Here is a 19,711-nt window from a genome sequence, read left to right on the forward strand (position 1 = left end):
ACCATAGGTCGTCACATGTTTAATATATAAAAATATATTAAAAAGATCGATTTGATTCGCAAGTTGTTCTAATTGAGTATTATAGTGTTTGTTATAAGGTTCAATCGATAGTTTGACTTATTTGAGCTTCAACTCAACTCGATGATAATTTTCTGAATATGCTTGGAAGAGCCGAAAATAACATCTCTTTTATGACAGCCAATGATAAAAAAATGTTAATAGATACACAAACAAGTTTACCTCCAAACTTCGTTTTATCAATCGTCATTAAACAACATTCAATGTTATGATGCTTCTAGCTAGTCTCAAATCAGAAATACAAACCAACGTGTGATTTGTATGGAAAAATTTGAATATTTACGAGTATATATTCAAACTACAAAATAAAATCAAAATGTAAAACGAATGAAAAAACCCACTATAATAACCGCATAAATTTGCATTTCCAACCATTGTAAAAACAAAAGCACAAATATGCCTTTCAAAAATGTTCACACCTCACAATTGAGGGGCCGAACTGTTGGTACAAGAGATCTAGAATTTCTATTATTTTATTATTATACTATACCATAAAAAAACATGACATCATCTTAGACCTGCTTAGTATAATAACCCGAAAAGTGAACACTATTATTACTTCCCTTCAAAAGTAGCTCTTCTTGTACTTTGCATAACGAAACACTACCAAACAAAAAATGTAGTTTTAGAGGTTTTAATGGGGGCCAGCTCAGGCACCACAGTATATCCATCTCTGAAACACAAACAATATGATAACTCTATATACACCATCAATCAAATTCATTGATTCTTGAACAAAAAATGTAAAACTGGGTTCCAGTCGGAGCATGAGCAACCACCATATTTTTACTTTCGGGGTGTGTATTGATCAGCATAGGGAGAGAACCAACCTGGCAGTTAGTTGATAAGATCGTATACCGCAAGCACTCTGCGGTGCAATCAAATTATATCAAGCAATAGCCGTTGCAGAAGCTCAGTTCGCCTGCAAAAATATTCAAGGAAACCTGGACCTATATTAACACATGATATGAACTGTTCAAACATTCAAAACATGCATGCGTAAGGTAAAAGTACCATGATGGCCACTGTATTAAGAATCAGATTACATTTTGCCCTCTTTACTAAAAATATGAGCAAATTAGGCCATGTATGCTATATTAAAAAGTAAACTAATCTTTTTTGTTAAAAATCTCATTCATTTTTACTGCTAGCGTGATTGACAAAATAACTAAATAGTTCCATGTGACGTGCCTCGTGTACCTCATTCTGCCTTATAGGAACCTATTTTTACCAATAAAAATGAATGGAATTTTTAACAAAAGTACCACTTTACTTTTTAATCCAATGTATAATGACTAATTTGCTCATTTTTTTTACTAAAGGCGGCCAAATGCAATTTGACTCCTAATACAAGGGCCTCCATGATACTTTTACCGCATGCGGAAATATCTACAACTATTTCTAGTTCAATGTTACCTGCTCATTTGTGGTCACCGTGTATTCGCCTAAGTTGTTGGAAGTTTTTGATTCTTCATGAGGCTGCTAAAGGGGACCACTTACAAGTCAACATATGCTATCCTCAACATGAGGCCAATATTGCATGAAGTTGCTCTTTTGGCAAAGCATTGTCAAAAAAGAGTATTCTGACAACAATTACATTCCGAATGTTCTGTTATACAGATCACCCATCATGTACTTTGAATCTTCATAACCAGAATAAAACTTGTTAAATCCCAATCTCTCGTTTCTTAGGAGCTCAGCGATGCCAGCACTGTTTCCACCTTGGACCTCATTCCATCCATCCCAATGAAGACCATTTGACATATGTAAATTCCTTGACTGTTGGAGAGGCAACTGTGCATATGGGGATATATTGTTCACTTGTGATTGACCCATTAGCCTAGAAGAAAGTCCATAAGAGTCATTAAGTGAAGAAAAGCTATCCCCGACGTCGTGTCTTAGGTTCTGATGAGGAGAAAGAGATCTCTGCATCAATAGCTGAACTCTGGCTTCATTTTCGTAGGGACTTAACTGTGGAGGAAAATTTGATCTAATATCTAAGCCTGAATTGTTGAGCCCTCCTTGATGTCTACCCTTACCAACTGCCAAAATTGCTGGATCCATAAATTCTACATCCTCGGCGCCACCAAAACCACTACTAACTGGAGCCAGATACGAATTTCGTAACAGGGATGAAGAGTCCATCAAGTGATTTCCTGAAAAAGAAAAAAACGGTTGGCATCAGTTTGCAGGCAATGAAACACCTAAAGAGTGCAAGCCAAAAATTAAAAGGGAACCTACCGGGTGTGTCAAAACTGTGGTCTACTCTCTCATGAGAAGAAAAGCCTGGAGGTGGAGCCCTGCTAGGAACAGAGAATCCAGGTGGGGCCGACACTTGAGCTCTTGAAACTGCCATGAACCGTAGAAAAAAGGATCAGTATAAACTTAATCGACAAAAAACTTCAACAAAATGCTCAGTACAGACAGAAAAGTTGAACCAAGTCGCTTGGGGTACTTTGAAGTCATAAAAAACAAATTTCAGATGAAGATGAAGACAGAACCGTTCATACAAAATTATAAAACAAAGAAAACACATCAATTGATAAACAAACTAATTTATCTTTAATGATGTTAAAGATCGCATTATGAGCATGCTTGTTGCATGATTAAAATTGCAAGAAACCAGATACCACTTAACATTTTGACAGCAAGTGTAATACGTAGCAGCATTGAACTATGAGAGGAGTAAATTCCTAGAAACTCACCAGAAAGCTTATTAGAAGAGAAAAGTGAAGGACTGCCAGTAAACTTCTCATATTCATCAAAACTACTTGGAGAAAACCCATTAGAAATTCCAAATGCATTCAGATAGAGATCCCTGCTTTCAGCAAAAACTTGGCTAGAAATGTGGTTCTGTGTCATTTGCCCAAAAACACTAGACGAGGACTCAACACCAAAAGGATGATAACTAGAATCTTCCTGTCTTGCAAATGAGAATCTGGACTGACTGCTATTCAGAGCCTTCCCTGAGCTAGATAATTTGAGAGAATTGGGCTGCTGCTGGTCAGTGCCATCCAACAGTTTAGCCAAGTTCCGAGGTGAAGTAAGGGACTCATCCCATGTATCAAAATCTAATGACAATATGTTTGAAATTATGCTGTTCTCTCCTGTGTCTTTGGAAGTGTTGCTCTTAGCATTACCAAGGAATCTTCCCATCTGTTTCCCTTTCTCTTGATTTGAAACCAGAAGGTTGCCTTCAGTGGTAATACCAGAACCAATACTACTACTAATGTACTTCTGAGGGTATCCATTTGATAAAGATGAAACACTTGATCCATGAAGATGTAAACCAGCACTAGCTTGATTATCTACAAAGAAAGTATCAGCATTCGAACTAACAGCACCACAAGCATCGCCATTTTGGAAAGAATGGGACCTAGAAAGATTTGATAAATGCAGTGAAATTGGTGAGTTAGGCATATAATTTGAACGGCTAATAACTTCTGGATCCTTCAGTCTTTGATTATCAAAAGACAATATGTCTTCCTCAATTTCAGAACTTGAACTTGCCACTGCTTGAGTTTGAGTAACAATTCTCCAATCAGACTGCTCTTTCGAAACAGACACCCTTTCGGGAGATGTTGCAGATCTCCCAGGGGATGTGGAACTTAAAGGTTCCCGGTAGTGCTCAGAACAACATTGTTGTAACCCCTGACTGCTAGAAGAGCTGTTTGATCCATGATTGGAAGCTGAACTGCTAGGTCTAACTACATTTAAATGTCCATTCGCGACATTCCTATCTAAGGTCAAGGATGCAACATCAGAGCACAAGCTCTGTATCTCCCCATCAGTAGAGGACATACTCCTTCCTTTCTCACTGGAGGAAATAAAAGACTTCCCACCATGGTCAAAGATAGAGCTTGTAACAGTTGATTGTGTATAAGTGCTCGGGTCATTATAACTGGATACTGGAGGATAAGATATCTGGCTGCTTAATGATTTAGAAGTAGGAACTCCATCAGGTGAAGAAGGTTTCTCTGGAGCAGTAGTTCGAGAATCTAAAACAGTATTTTGCTCTAAAGAATCAGGTTTACCCTTCAAATACATAACATCAATCTCCTCAGACGGGTTCTTTTTGGCATCATCGTGTAATGCAAAAGCCCGATTTGTGTTCATTACTGCAGATAGAAATGGTAACGTGCTGCTAACTGTATCAGATTTCTGCTTAGAAAGTCCATTTGAACATGTTAAACTGGCCGATTGTGGCTGATTTAAAGCACGCATTCCCCTGCCAGAACATTCAGACTTTTAGCACCACAAAATAAAAGTGACAAAGTGTAAGAGAACACCAAAAAGACATACCATGAAGCTCCAGCAGGAAGACCAATAGATCTACCAGTGCTTCCATTTGAGGGAGAATCTTTTTGACTGCTCAATACCATATTCTGTACCATATACAAAATCACAGCCTAAGTCAGGTGCAGAAGGCAAGCATACATGTTGCTTTAACCCATACCCATCTCCACCCACCCTACTGTTTGAAAAAATTATTCTTTCAATCACCCAAGATAAAAACAATCGCACTACTAATAAGTGTGGAGAAGAAGTGCTAGCAAGCAGAGCACAATTTAGCAATTTTCCTAAATTAATAGGTAAAAATATAACTAGCTGTTTTTGTTTGGGAGTAGAATGACATGAACTTACATTAGGAGCATTTTTAGAAATGGGTTTTGCTGTAGAAGCAGAACTGTTGGGGTAATAATCATCCACTGGGGGAGGTAATGTAGTCCCAACACGCCGTTGCATATTGTTTGTTGTACCAGTTATTTGTTGAACCCTACTCATTTAAACAACTTAGTTTTTTTATTCAACCAAGAGAAGAAATTACAAAAAAGCTCAAGGAGAACCCGGAAAGCATGCTAAGAATTGGAATGTTGCAATAAAAAGTTAAAAGTAGATTCAACAGATCCAAATTTTAATTTGAAACTCATATTTAGATAGAAAGGATTGTAGTAGTTGACCCATTTTTATAGAATGAAACAAAGAGAGAACCATTAAAATCACAAAAGAAATGTTGAGAATCCAGGAAGCAGCAATGAGAAGAAAGATAATCCTTTGAAACGTTATCTCAATAATGGGATAATCCAAGAGACAAAGAAATAAAAGGTCCCAAAAAGTCCTTTGCAGGAGTAAGCTTTCCAGTAATTAACGGCATTCTATCTTCATTTACTACTTGCATATGAGATAGATAGCACTCTTTGGAATGGGCGGGCTACTATATCACTACATATTCATATGACGGCTCTAATTAGCCTTTCTAACAAAAGAACAATGTGTTATAGCTGATGCATACATGCATTTATTTGAAATAGAAAGCATCTTCAAATTGGTTTCCTATATCTCACAAAAAATGTTACAAGAAAGCTCAACAAAAATGAACGAAATAAAGAAAATAAAAGAAAGAGATGACAGCTATAACGGAGTAGCTAACTCAAAATGAATATACCTTGTGTATGCTGATATAATCTCATCTTTTGTGAAACTATCCTCTTGAGAACCAATCTCGTGCAAATATAGACAATCAGGATTGCTGCAAGGCTGAAAACCAACCCAAAAATTATTCAATTACATTTGATATATTAGTTTCTAAATAATAAATAAAATTTTCAACTGAAAGAAAAATGAACAGAAAACACTTCTAAGCATACCATATTTCTCAGCCATGCATGACAATACTTTGTTGTACCAAAGCATGCCCTGAAATATATATTCCAAATATTTGAGATTATAACCAAGAACAGCTATGCATCCAACCATTAACAAAAGAAAAACTCCAGAAGAAAGTTCCCATACTTTAATGGTTTGCCATCCAAGACAAACACATGTACAGATTGGATACAACAAATTGCTTCCTCCTCTTTTGAGTAAGTAATATATCTGTAAACATGGAAAACAAATGTAAGTTGAAAATGAAAAATACTAATAACAGATAACCATCAAAAAGGCAGGAAGACAAAAATCTTTAATATAATAAATAGATTTTCTTCCTTTCTGAAGAAATCTAAATATATGAAATAAAATGCTTCTACTAAAGATTTAGCAAGAAAAATAATAATGTCTTAACATTTGAAAAACTATAACCTAATACAAGATATTTCTGCACTTACACACTACATGTATTGTTCGGAAATTGTTGGATAGTACCAGCAGCAGTCCTAGACATGGATACTTTTAGAACTTTACCATATTGACCAAAATATTCTCGGCGTTGGAGAAGCTGCAAAAAAGGTATACTGGTTTAGTCTTCATAAAAGCAAAACAGTTAGACAGAAATGCACACACAATGGATATAATGAGAGTGTACGTCTTCATCTGCCAGATTAAGCGGTAGCCCAACTATGTAAACAAGATTCCTTTGGATGACTCGCACATTGCTCAGTTGCTTCCTTCCTTCAGATGATTTAGTCTTTGCCTTTTGTGACTTCGTTTTTCTCCCCGAATTAATTTCAGCAACCAACCTGCTCAGATAGAGGGAAAAAACCTATTTGTATGAGACTGGCAAAGCAAACATTTCAATACTTTTACAAGAATAAGATGTGTGGGAGCTTGACCTCTCACAGTTAGCTTCCATCCCTACAATTTTTTCTTTATCATAAGCGCTACGACACGCTGGGCACCTCCCCTCAGTCTTATCCTTCTCAGCCATATCCATTATATGATGCCAACACCAAACACATATCTGCCACGAAGATCAATAGAGATTAGACCAATGATGGACATTAAATCTCCACCTTTTTCCCACATTCTCACTTTTTGTTTTATTTTTTATTTCTTGTTTGTGATTTGAATTGCCAAGCAAATGTAAGAAAGAAAATGAAAAGAGTAAACTGCTTCAGACCTCGTAACCACATTTGCAAGGCTTGAGCTGCTGATCGGTCAAATCCATCTCCTCTGCGCAAAGGGGGCAGGTCCTTTCTCCTGCGTCACTCATGATTTCCTGAACCCCCAAAACAAATAAACAATCACATAACCAAAAAAAAAAAAGCAATACTTTAAGAGACGGCATCAGTGAAACCTCAATTAAAATACCAAAGTAATTAATAATTTTTTTCTTCCTCGCATTCCATTTTATCATTACATTACTATTACAATGATCGAAACCCTAAAAAATACCAATCTAAATACACAAAAAACAGTACCAAAATCAAAATCTCAACCTTCATTCAGGTAAACCGCAAATCAAACACTAGAAATCCTCATTTCCTACTTTACTAATATAAAACTTTTCAAGAAAACAAAAATACAATCACAAAAATATATCTCGATCGCTTAGTAAACCAATCAATACAGTGAATCCACCTAATCAAATGTTCCAACAAAATCAACAATCGAAATTCCCAATCCAATACCTAATCAATAATTACCTACATGCAATACAACATAATCAATAAAAAAGAAACAAACAAACAAAAAAAGATCAATCGAGACTTTGTAAAATTCAGAATGAGGAATATAAATCAGGGATCTTAAAAGAAGAAGGACAAGAAAAAAAATACATCGAATGGCGTAATTGGAAATTTAGGTTTTCAGATTAAGATATAGTGATACAGAGATGACTTACAGTTAAAAGGTTGAGGGATCGAAAAGATGACGATTCTGTGAAGATGAGATTGAACGATGAACAACAATAACAAAAGACGAAACACGACAAGGAAATGCGAAATGAAAAAAAAATTAAAAGAAAAGGAGAGCCTTTAAAAAGAGGGGCTTCTTTTTGGTTCTTCGGATGATGGCTTCTTTTGGCTACTTGCAACTGTCTTTTGGGTTAATTTAATCGCGAGTCCTTAAATTATGACCTAAACTTTAAATTAGTCTAAACTTCAAATATTTGATTGGGTCTTTGAAGTATTATCATTATGTCAAGTTAGCTATTTGGTTAAATGATAAATATTAGCAAGTGGTTTTCCGATTCAGTCTTAACTCGATTAGTATGAGTATTGTTGTCAATGCAGGAGTATGTGGATTCGAGTGCGTTAAAACACATTTTCTTCTTATTAATGAGTTGGTGAGAGACTATGGGTATTTCTAGACATTGTGTGAAAAAGAATATCAAAACCTATAATAAAATTGTTCAAAAAAAAGAAGCTAGTGGCTTTGGTCATCTCAAAAATGATAGATTTATTATTTATCCTCTTAATTTTTATGAAATTTCATGTTAGTGTGGTAATAAATTTATATTTTGACCTTTCCTAATAATTTATAATTTATCCTTAGTCCTCTAAAGCAATTTTTTGATTTCGTCCTTGACTCAAATCTCACGTAGAGTATATTTAAAACATGCGTATTAAATTGTAAATATATGTACCTACTAAAAAGAAAATGCAATTAGAGTCAAGGAGGCCTTCGCACCCATTTTTTTTTTAATTTCTCATTTGGCCATTCAATTTTTTAATAATTTGAATTAGGCCTTCAAAAATTTTGGAAAATTTTATTAAGACCATCAAATTTTTAAAATTTATAATTAAATCTCTTATAAATTTTAAAAAATCTCATTAAGCTCCCAATTTTGAAATTTGAATTAAAACTTAATTTTTTAAAAATTAAGCCTCAAAAATTTAATGGCAAGATCCACGCTAGTACCTACAACATAAACAACTTAATCTAACATATTAGAAAAGAAATAATCATTCTATAATTTATTAACAATATATTGTTCAGTATGTCAGATCCAATCTATTTATATGGTATGTACACATTTATAATAGAATTTGATTGATATAATATTGATACGTTTTATTTGTATGATTTAGGTATCTTTCATGTTTACAGTTCATAAAGATTAATTCTTTTAAGATTCATTGTTTCCCCCTAATAATGTCATCTCTAGATTTGAATCGAGTTCTCTCACCAAGAGTGTAATGTGCCTAACATTTCTTGGGGTCAATTTAAATTTTTTTGAAGTTCAAGGATGAAATTATAATTCAAGCGATAGTTTTGGGACGTTGGTACAATTAAACTTTTTTTTCCTTTCAAATCGGATTATCATGGGTCCCTCTCTTGGAACGGGGTTTGGTCGTGATTCTTCCGATGTACGCCACGTGGGTATAAATTCCAATGGATGGTTCGGATTAATCCTAAGACATCCCTTTGGAAACCACTGGATCGTAGTCCACGGCCCACCATGACATTTCTTTCTATTCCCACAAGTGGGACCCACTTAGAGGAAATTTTACTTTATTATTTTAAAAAATATACCAAATAAAATTTATGTTTTAATTTATTAAATAACACCTAAATTCAATTAAAAGCATTATAAATAGTATTAAAATTTGAGAAGTTCTTGATTATTGGCCACATTTCATTTTCTATGTGCTGTGATGACACTCGTTGATTTGTAGGCATCAACACATTAAAAATTTTAATTAATTAAGCAATGGCTAATATACTAAGTAGGCCCATCAAATTTTGCCACATTATTAAATAATCCCTCATATTTTTATAATCCTCAACTAAATCCTATAACTTTAACTTGTACCCAAATAAAACACAAAAAATTTTTGAATACAACGATATTCCATGGGAAATAAAAACTAAATTAGAAACAAATCAAATCATAGGGCTTATTTGGGTGAAAAAAAAAGTATAGGGGCTTGTTTTACAAGGTAAATTACTTGGAGGACTCTTTTAATAGTCTAGCCTTTAGCAATTTATATCAAAGTCCTATTAAAACATTGATAAAATAGCTATCCCTCCCCACCCATTGACTTGTTGGACCATCACATGGCTTTGTATGAGTATTGCTGGTTTGGCTGAAAATGATTTTCGAAAAATAATTTTTTTAGAAAATTACTTATTCTTTTGTGTTTTGATGAATATGTATAAAGTATTTTTTATTATTGGGTAGATTTTTTGAAAATATTTCATAAAAGCTATTTTTAATGATCATGCATATATTTGAGATTTTCTTGCATTTTCTTTGTTTAATTATTTTTTTGTATCAATAAATTTATATTTTACATTGTTCTTTGTAAAACAAACACGACATAAATATTTTTGTTATAAAACATTACAGTGCAATTTCTTTTAACAATCGAAATTTATTTTATAATAAAAATATTTTGTAATAATTAATGTCATTATAAACTTAATGATAAATAATGCTTAATTAAAACTTAATTTAAATTACATATATTACATATATGAGAGTATATAATGACATATTAGAATTGTAAGGGATACATGAAGCTAAGCATTATTTAAACAAATACTCATATTTTTATATTAGGTTAAAATATGTCACAAGTCCTTGTACTATTGGTAAATTTAAAATTTAATCCATGTACTTTTATTTTGGGATTAGTCCTACTTTTATATATCAAAATTCCAGATTCAGTTGTTAGCATTATTAAAATGTTTTGTTAAATTCATATTCATTATAACGTCATATTTTAGTTACATGAAAACCGAGTATCTTTTATTTAAAAATGTGACATCAGCAAAATCAACAAAATAATTTAACAATGTTAACAATTGAACTTGATTTTCAAATCTGAAAAGTAGAGGGACTAAATTTTTAAAAATAAAAGTACAGGGACTAAATTCTAAATTTGTGAATAGTATATAGACTTATGGCATATTTTAACATTTCTACTACTGTAACACCCCCAACCCATATCCCTCGCTGGAACCGGGTTACGAAGCATTACCGGATATTACATATCAAACAGACAGAAATCTCAAACATTTTATATCATTAAAACAAGTCATCAAAGCATCATTTTAATCCAAATTATAAACTCTCCAAAATAGATTTTATAACTTCATTTACAATCAAACCACAAAATAACTAATATTTAGACACTCTAGGTACATGCCGACACAAAGAAATAAACATCACCATATTTGAGTTCGGGATTGTTGTTGGATGCTGAATCAACGATCAAACTTAAGTACTTAGCATGCGCACGGAAAATAAAACCGTACGCTGAGTAAAAACTCAGTGGTATTTCTATAATCCGAATATTAAAAAAAAAATATGTATAATAAAATTGTTAGGGATCGACCCGATTAAAGCAACAAGTAACAAAAATAGCGGAATAAATTGAGAAATTGAACACACAAATTTAACGTGGAAAAACCCTCCAAAGAGGATAAAAAATCACGGGCAAAGATAATTTTACTATAATGGCAAAAGAACGAAGAGTACAAAAGATGGAGATAAAACTAAACCCCAAAAACCCGAAAACAAAGAACCCTCAAAACGTAAACACAAAATTCTCTAAATGTGTTATGAGTTCTAATATCTAATGGGTGTTTTTACTAAAGTTGTAAAAGAGCCTATTTATAGGCTAAATTCATATGTCAAATAATAATAAAATAATTTAAACTAATCAGTGTTTGACTGAAACAAATAAACAAAGTTTAACTAAAAGATTATTTCTCAAATTTGACTAAAAATAGGAGTCATACTTAACAAAAATGTTAAGCACGATTGAACATTTAAAATCACACAATACTCGATTTTCATCACTTGCTATATATAATACATTTCCATAATTTATTCACGTATCATTTAAACAATGGCACTATCCATTCCACAATCAATTTATGACTATATAACTCGCGTATTCCATGTATTTACAACATATTTCACATTCTATTTTCAGTTTACTATCTCATATTCTTATTCTTAGCCCAAAGTAGATTTTATAGAACACACCGTATATACGGAACAAATACAGATGTACATTATTATGCACTAATGAATAGAGAGCACTAAAGTGCTATACAGAGAGTACATGTGTGCTAAACATAGAGCACTGATGTGCTAGTAATCAGATAGCACCAACGTGCTAATAATCAGAGAGCACCAACGTGCTAATAATTAGAGAGCGCGCTAAAGTTCCTTAATGGCATGCCACTAATATCCCAGTAGTTCTAAATTTCATCTACTTGGGCATTAAGGTTGAATTTTATACATATAAAAAATAATTCAATTATCATATTTGCACAATTTCACATCTACACATATATATTCATAATATATATTCCACTTTAATTCAACAAATATAATTTCATCACATATCAAGACAATCCATTTCAATTGTAAAAAAACAACAACAATTCTTACCTCAATCACTTACCATAACATTTAATTAAAAATACAACAATTAATAATTAGATTTGGATTATAGAAATACAAACCAGGAATTCCGAGCTATTCGATGTCGACTATATTTTTCCCTTTTTTAGTCTAGAATTCCGGTACGACGCTAGCTACGGAATTAAAACAATTAAAAATCATCAATACAACACCATTCAATCTCACATTAAATATTTCAATTTTTACTCAATATTTGCCTAAATTTCAATTTAATCCATTTCTCTATTCTAACTTGAAATTTTATCAATTTAATCCCTAATTCTTTAATTAATTCAACATGAACAACATCTAAAATTTACTAACTTTCAAAATTTCAACTTAAATCAAGTAATATTTTGTTCTAGGATTCCAAAAACATCAAAATTATAAGAATAGGTACTAAATTGACTTACCAATCAAACCTTGAACCTTGAAATCCCAAATTTTCTTTCTTTCCTTCCCTTTTCTTTTCTTTCCTTTCTACACTGTTTTCGTTTTGCTATTCTGTTTCTATTCTCTTTTCTATATTTTATTTATTTTATTCAATTAATAATAATATAAATATCTTTTACTTAATTAATAAGTATATACATATATTAATTACAAATGTATACATATATTTATTACATATGTATTTATAATTACCACACACTTGTCACTTTTTATAGTTTAATTATTAGTTTAGTCCTTTCACCTTTTCTATTTTATAATTAACTTCCACACTTAATTCAATTTAGTCCTAATACTCAATTAACTTTAATTTAACTAAATTCACTTAACTAAAATCCAATTGGTGATATAACTAATTCTATAGATATTTTTAATAATTATTTTACGAGTCCGTTTTACCAAGACGGAGACCCGATAGTTCACTAATTCAAAAATATTTCTAAAATCACGCTTAACTTATAATTATTAATTAATAATTTTTTTCTAACTTTTTCATCGGATTTAGTGATCTCAAATCACTGTTCTGACACTACTGAAAATTGGACTGTTACAACTACGAGAATATTTATTATTAATATATTTATAATTGTAATAAATATTTATTATTAATATATTAATACTGAATAATTTTTAATAATATACGAAGAACATTATTTAAAATTATTATTTTAAAATTTATTATTAAAATAAGATTGAAATATTAAATAATTTATAAAAATAATAAATTATATTAATAAATTATTATATGATTAAATATAGATATTTGAATATGTATGTTTAATAATATTGAAAATTATAATATTTTATTAATTTTAAATAATAAAATAAAAATTATTAATATAATAATATTAAGCTTGACTTAATTTAATTTTTATATAAAAATAAAATCACTCATACTTATACTTTTCAAAATGATAAATCATTTTACAAGAAAATGATAAAATATTTATTTTCCATTGATCAAATTATTTTTATTAAAAACATAAAAAATATAAAAATTATTTTCAATGTAACAATCTAACATACACTTCACCAGTTAATAGTGAGGGTCCAAAGACCACTATACATAAGCAATATATTTAATATTTACGCTCTAATTTGGTTAACTTTAATTTTACACTTTTAACATAAAATAATAATTTAAACCCACAGTAGATTTAAAACAAAAATTCAAGACACGAAATTTTTAAAATTTTATTTTATCGTTTCAACCAACCAAGCTTCATTAAATTTTTTCCATAATTTTTAGATTAACTTATTTTCAACCAAGCTTATTTTTTGGATATGCTATTATTATATTGGATTTAAAATTATTAGACATAAATTTTATAATAAATTGTGTTGATGAGGTCTTTTTTTTTTTGAACAAAATGAGGTCATAATTTCTTTTAACAGATGAGGTAACTGTTTCCATATTGAGGTTTAAATTTTTTTTTGGTTCAAATTAATTGTTGAACTTAGTAGGCACGAACTTGACAATTGTTCCACACTAGGGCTTAAATTTTAGGGTTTTTAAGGAAATATCAAGAATTAAGACAAAAAAAAGGTTCAATCCCCAATGCAAGAATAATTGTCAAGTTCAGGGTTTAATTTAGAAACAAAAAATTCAAATATGGTTGTCAAATTTATTTAATTTTTTTAATTAAATATCCTTTCATTGTTAGAAGGGTAAACCTGTCATTTCAAAATTCCAGACAAAATCACCTTTTTATTTTCTTAAAAAACCTTTTTCCAATTTTAGCGGGCTATTCCGCCTTTTTGGTAACATATCAAAACCAAATATCCGATTTTCTCCAATAAAAAATATTGACCATGTTATTTTCCCCACCAAAAAAATAACAAATTTTAAACCGCCAATCATAGCCGTACATCATAAAATTTAAACCGAAATCGAAGGTGTCATTCCCAAAACAATAATCAAACGGCTAAAAACAGTTCACTATTGCTTATATATAATCCACCCTCTTGTCACACTGCTTGCGTGCTCAGCTCGTGTCAACTGGTTCATTTGCTTGCACTCTGCATTGCTTCATTTTAGAAAGGGGTTCGTTTCAAATCTGAATTTTGAATATGAATTGTGATTTTTGATTTTGATTTTTTCCCCGTTAATTTGAATGTGATATTCGTAGAAATGGAGGTTATGCCTAAAAGTTATCCGGTCGTGAGCGAGGATTACAAGAAAGCCATTGAAAATGCGAGGAAGGAGCTCAGAGGTCTCATCGCTGAGAAGAATTGTGCTCCGATCATAGTCCGTTTAGCGTAAGCTTTTCTTTTAATCATCCGTCGTTTATTTTTGAAATGTTTCGGTTGTGAGATCGGCGATGTTGATTGATCGAATCGGTAATGGTTGTGGACAGGTGGCACTCAGCTGGAACTTTTGATTGGAAGACCAATACCGGAGGTCCGTTCGGTACCGTGAAGCATGCCGCTGAGCTTGCACACAAGGCTAACACCGGTCTCGATATTGCCATCAATCTTCTCGAGCCGATCAAAGAGCAGTTTCCTATCATCTCTTACGCAGACTTTTATCAGGTATTTAATTTGTAATTTTTTAAATCTAATGTGTATGTGTTTTCTTTCAGGTTTAAGTATTTCATGTTTGTTTTGAGCGGTTTTGACCGATTTTTTTATATTTTGGACTCTCTTGTAGCTTGCCGGCGTCGTCGCTGTTGAGGTCACCGGTGGACCTGAAATTCCCTTCCATCCCGGAAGACCGGTCAGTCATGATTTCTACTTCGTCCTTGAATGAAAATTTAAGATACATTATTTGATTTTAATAGAAATTAGTGTATTGTTTTTTGCTTATAGAAATTTCTTCAATATTTAAAATTTAAATTAGTAATTCTGTTTAAAAATTTTAATTTGTTTATTATATGTGTATTACTATTTAAATTCAAATGCTAATTAAATAAATTATCTGTAGGCGCTGGTTATTTGAATTTTATAACATAAAAAATTATTTAAATAAAAATCTAAAAAGTGAAGCTTATCATAGTGGATTTGGATATTTAATTTTATTATTTGTAAAAATAAAATAAATTCAAATAATAAATAGTCTATTTTAATATCCATGTAAAAAATATTTAAAATATCCTATTATTTGTAAAAGGTAAAGTCGATCATCGCTTCAAATCATTATGAATAACAATTTGAATATTATCCAATTGTATATTTATATTTACATCAAAATGTAAGTTTACAAACTTTTTTCTCTATGTAAAATGGCTAAAGATATAATATAGGTTGGTGATGTTGCTTTGAGCAATCAAACTATAAGTAAATTTCATTTGAGTTATTGAAATATAATGAAGGTTTGTATTAAATTTGGTAAAAGCATGTTGGAGACCTTTAAATTAGGAGTGAGATTGAATTTTGTCCTTTTATTAAAAATTATGTAAGTTAGTCGTTGTACACATGAAAGAGTAAATTGGTCATTTCTTTTAAATTTAACAATGATGTTGTGTAACACGTGTACTTCATGTTAATATATAAATATTAGTGTTTTAACTATATCTTTTTTTTTTTACATAATACGTTCTTAACCCATAAATGAATAGGAAGATAATGCACGCTTCAACGCATTTGAATACACATCCTTTTGTATTGTTGACAATACTTATTCCAATTGAGCTAAAACTCAATTGAACATATATAAATTAATTTATCCTTTTCTTTTGAGTAAAAGAAGCCAAATTCAATTTCTAATATAAATACTTGATACTTTTACCTATTAAATTTGTGTTCTACCCTGTAATTGCTTACAATCTTTTCTTTTCCCTAATAAATGCAGGACAAGGAGGAAGTACCACCTGAGGGCCGTCTTCCTAGTGCTACCGATGGTCAGTGTATACCATCCGAGTGAAATGTCAAATACAAGCAACTGTGCAACACGGATTTGCTATTTTTAAAAAAAAAATTATTTTGAAATCAATATTTAAATATACATGGTATATGAAAATCAAACACACTGCTTCAAATAAAAGAAAGAAGTATTGTTTGTGATGATTTTGTTTTAATCTATTGATGAAAATTTTGTAGGAGCGGATCGTTTGAGGGAGATCTTTATTAATCAAATGGGTTTAACCGATAAGGATATTGTTGCCCTTTCTGGTGCCCACACGCTGGTCTGTTTATAAATTCGAAATTCCCTTTGGTTTTCTTTAAGTTTGAGAGAATTGTTTGCCTCTTATCCATTTAAATATGGTATACATTTGCTTTGCTTTTTGATACAGGGAAGGTGCCATAAGGACCGGTCTGGATTTGATGGAGCATGGACTACCAACCCACTTACCTTCGATAATTCTTATTTCAAGTGAGTTTTAACTTTTACGAGTTATTCACACTTGAATTCAAGTAAATTATAATCTCTATAAAGAATTGTTTATAGTAAATCTTGAATAGTTTATTTGTTAATTTTACAAAGTCGAGTTGGTTCTAGCTCGATCTAATTTAAATTAAGTCAATTCGAATAACTTTGGTTGGGTTCAAATTTAAATTCGGATTATAATTATTTTTATCGGGTCAATTATGGTGTCTATCTTTTCAAATTAAGGCTAATTTAATTGTAACTAAATCAAATTAATTACTAATTTTACAAGCTGAATTAAGTTACTTTTTTTTGTAATAGGGAGCTATTGTCCGGAACGGGGGCAGATACTATGCAGCTGCCATCCGACAAAGTTCTCGTCTCTGACCCAGTGTTCCGTCCATTCGTTGAGAAATATGCTGCTGTACGTAAACTTTTTTTCCCTTGCCAATTCAATGTTTATTTCTTTTTTTTAAGTTAGAATACATTCAATTATTACAACTAAAATGTTGGCACATTTTATGTAAGGTAGAAGTGGACTTGAGATCTCAAAGATTTGGGTGTTTCAACTTTATTGTTATCATTAAGTCAAGACACAAGTTTTCAATGTTGTTTAATTTTGGCCATTTGTTTCACCAATTGGCAGGATGAGGGTGAATTCTTTGCTGATTACGCTAATGCTCACTTAAGGCTCTCTGAGCTAGGGTAATACTAATTATCCTTCCATTCAACCCTATTTCAATTATATTTTATCATTGAAATACTTATATTCGACACATTTTCTAAGTGTTTGACAACCGAATTCAAGTAACAAAAATTCACCTTTGATTTCAATCTGTAACGTAAAAATGTAGTGATGGAAGTGTTTTTTTTTTTATATTGGTCTTTGCAGATTTGCTGATGACTAAACAAAAGCAGTTTGGTTTGCAGAGTAGGCACGAGAGCAGCCAACATTTGCCTCCCAAAGATACATTCGTTTTTTTTCTTTTTAAATATAAATTCTCGAAAGAAACATAATTGCTAGGCAGTTGTTGCTCGAACACTTTTTCGCCTCTAGGGTGGTTTTCATGGTGTTTTCTTTTTGGTAAAAAAAAAAAAGAATCCGGAATGATTTCCGATGAGAGTAACCTTTTTCTTTCTCTTTTTTTCTTTTTATCTTTAGATAAATAACATGTAATTTCTTCAAATGCTTTTTTAAAAAAGTTTATTGTTAATGATTTGATTATTGGTTTAATAATACTATGAATTATGTTAATTTTTAATGGAAATTTTTTTAATAAATGAATCCAATTTCTTTTTAATTTAATGTATAAAAATTAATTTATTTGTTTTTTAAGTAAAATATAATTTGATTTGTAATACAAGGGCTTTCATGGTAATTTTATCATACTAATTAAAAAATGACTTCATTTTCAAATTCCTCAACAAGGAAGATTACTCTAATGTTATCAAGAACGATCCCCGGTTTGTTGGAGGCCAATTCCTGATAGTGCAAACCAAACTTCCGTGCCTCAACAGCTACTTTATCCTCAGTGGCGGTTTGGCCAAGCTTCTCCGACAGATTAGTCGTAGCATTTGTCCGCTTCTTCGTATTCGATAGTCACAGGTTAGACGGGGAAAGAGGACTTTATGCCAGATTTTGTGTCCAGTTAGATATAGAGAAGCCATTGCCAAAGTCCATTACCGTCGACTGTTTTCATCAGTCCATTTGCTACGAGGGCATCAGCCAACTTTGTTCCCATTGTGGGCGAATTGATCATTCATCTTTGGCATGTCCTACCAATATTGCTAAAATCTCCATCGATCAGCCAGCTCCTTCTCCGGCTCTGGTTACTCCATCGGCTTCTACAGAGGAGTATGGTTCAACGAAAGAAGCCGCCCAAAAAGCAAACATCCCCACCAGCGGCTGCCGCCTCTGGTAAAGCTGCTTCTTCCACTAAAGGTGTCAGGGTACCACATAGGGAAAATGCATCTTGTTGCTAAATGCTTCTATTCTAAACCAAAGATTCCATGGTATCTCCTTTTCATTTATCTTCTCAGGAATATCGGGCTAGCTAGAAATCCAGTAGTTTTTGGAAAACCTTCCATTTTACATTCTGTTCTCAGTCGCTCCTTTGTGAGCGCTGCAGAATATTATGCAACCTCGACAAACATTCGCATTCATTCTCTTCCAAACTTCACCGCTGTTAGATCTTGATGGCCTTTGAGTCGCTGGTTGTCATCGTTTTCTGGATTTTACATCAAATATGACAGCAGAGCTTTGGGCTCTTCGCGACGGTTTATCATTAGCATCATCTCTTAATGTTGATTCTTTAATTGTTGAAGTGGATGCTACAGCATTTTTTTCTCTGATTTCTGTTGACGCACAAAACTTTCACTCAAATCTTTGGTTGTGGATTGCAGGACTCTATCGGCGACCTTCCACATCGGTTGGTCCATGTTTTCAGAGAGAGCAATCGTTTTGCAGACGCATTGGCACGCAAAGGCAGCAACCCAACTTTTCTCCAAAATTTATTCTCTCGGGACTAATCGCTTGCCTTTGTTATATTTACTTTGAACTTCCTAGTTTTATGCTTAGTTTTATTAATGCCGGTAAGGCAGGACTTGCTATGTACCGGACTTGTTCCTGAACTTCTTTTATGAATGAATGTTCCTTTATTTACCAAAAGAAAAAGCACAATGGACCGAGAGATAGTAACGTATCTGAGTTCGGTCAATATACATTAGAAGCATTAATAATTCATGTATTAGGTTCAGTTTTTAAACCTAATGGTTATTCCCCAAGGATTCGTGTT

General features: G+C 32.0%; 2 protein-coding genes across 3 annotated transcripts; one reads left to right on the forward strand and one right to left on the reverse strand.

Moving 5' to 3' along the window:
* Window positions 1-419: 419 nt before the first annotated feature.
* On the reverse strand, window positions 420-7,797 carry LOC105782867 (uncharacterized). Of its 2 annotated transcripts, none has more exons than XM_012607919.2 (14): window positions 7,640-7,797; window positions 6,917-7,015; window positions 6,630-6,757; window positions 6,383-6,536; window positions 6,186-6,295; window positions 5,872-5,955; window positions 5,727-5,775; window positions 5,525-5,616; window positions 4,723-4,855; window positions 4,381-4,463; window positions 2,784-4,306; window positions 2,320-2,427; window positions 1,495-2,234; window positions 420-1,000 (listed from the first exon to the last, which is right to left on the reverse strand). In XM_012607919.2, exons 2-13 carry the CDS (start codon window positions 7,007-7,009, stop codon window positions 1,672-1,674), a joined length of 3,120 nt encoding a protein of 1,039 aa, XP_012463373.1. In that variant the 5' UTR covers window positions 7,010-7,015; window positions 7,640-7,797; the 3' UTR covers window positions 420-1,000; window positions 1,495-1,671. The 2 variants fall into 2 exon arrangements, with proteins under 2 accessions (XP_012463373.1, XP_012463374.1); XM_012607920.2 differs by having other exon boundaries at window positions 420-1,022.
* A 6,777-nt stretch (window positions 7,798-14,574) lies between these two features.
* LOC105781150 (L-ascorbate peroxidase, cytosolic) lies at window positions 14,575-18,032 on the forward strand. The gene is made up of 10 exons (XM_012605711.2): window positions 14,575-14,654; window positions 14,740-14,869; window positions 14,968-15,142; window positions 15,261-15,326; window positions 16,401-16,449; window positions 16,649-16,734; window positions 16,843-16,922; window positions 17,238-17,340; window positions 17,563-17,621; window positions 17,809-18,032. Exons 2-10 carry the CDS (start codon window positions 14,742-14,744, stop codon window positions 17,822-17,824), a joined length of 762 nt encoding a protein of 253 aa, XP_012461165.1. The 5' UTR covers window positions 14,575-14,654; window positions 14,740-14,741; the 3' UTR covers window positions 17,825-18,032.
* The last annotated feature ends 1,679 nt before the right edge of the window (window positions 18,033-19,711 follow it).

Source organism: Gossypium raimondii, chromosome 13, assembly GCF_025698545.1.
Source record: "Gossypium raimondii isolate GPD5lz chromosome 13, ASM2569854v1, whole genome shotgun sequence".
In the NCBI taxonomy this organism is placed as follows: Eukaryota; Viridiplantae; Streptophyta; class Magnoliopsida; order Malvales; family Malvaceae; genus Gossypium; species Gossypium raimondii.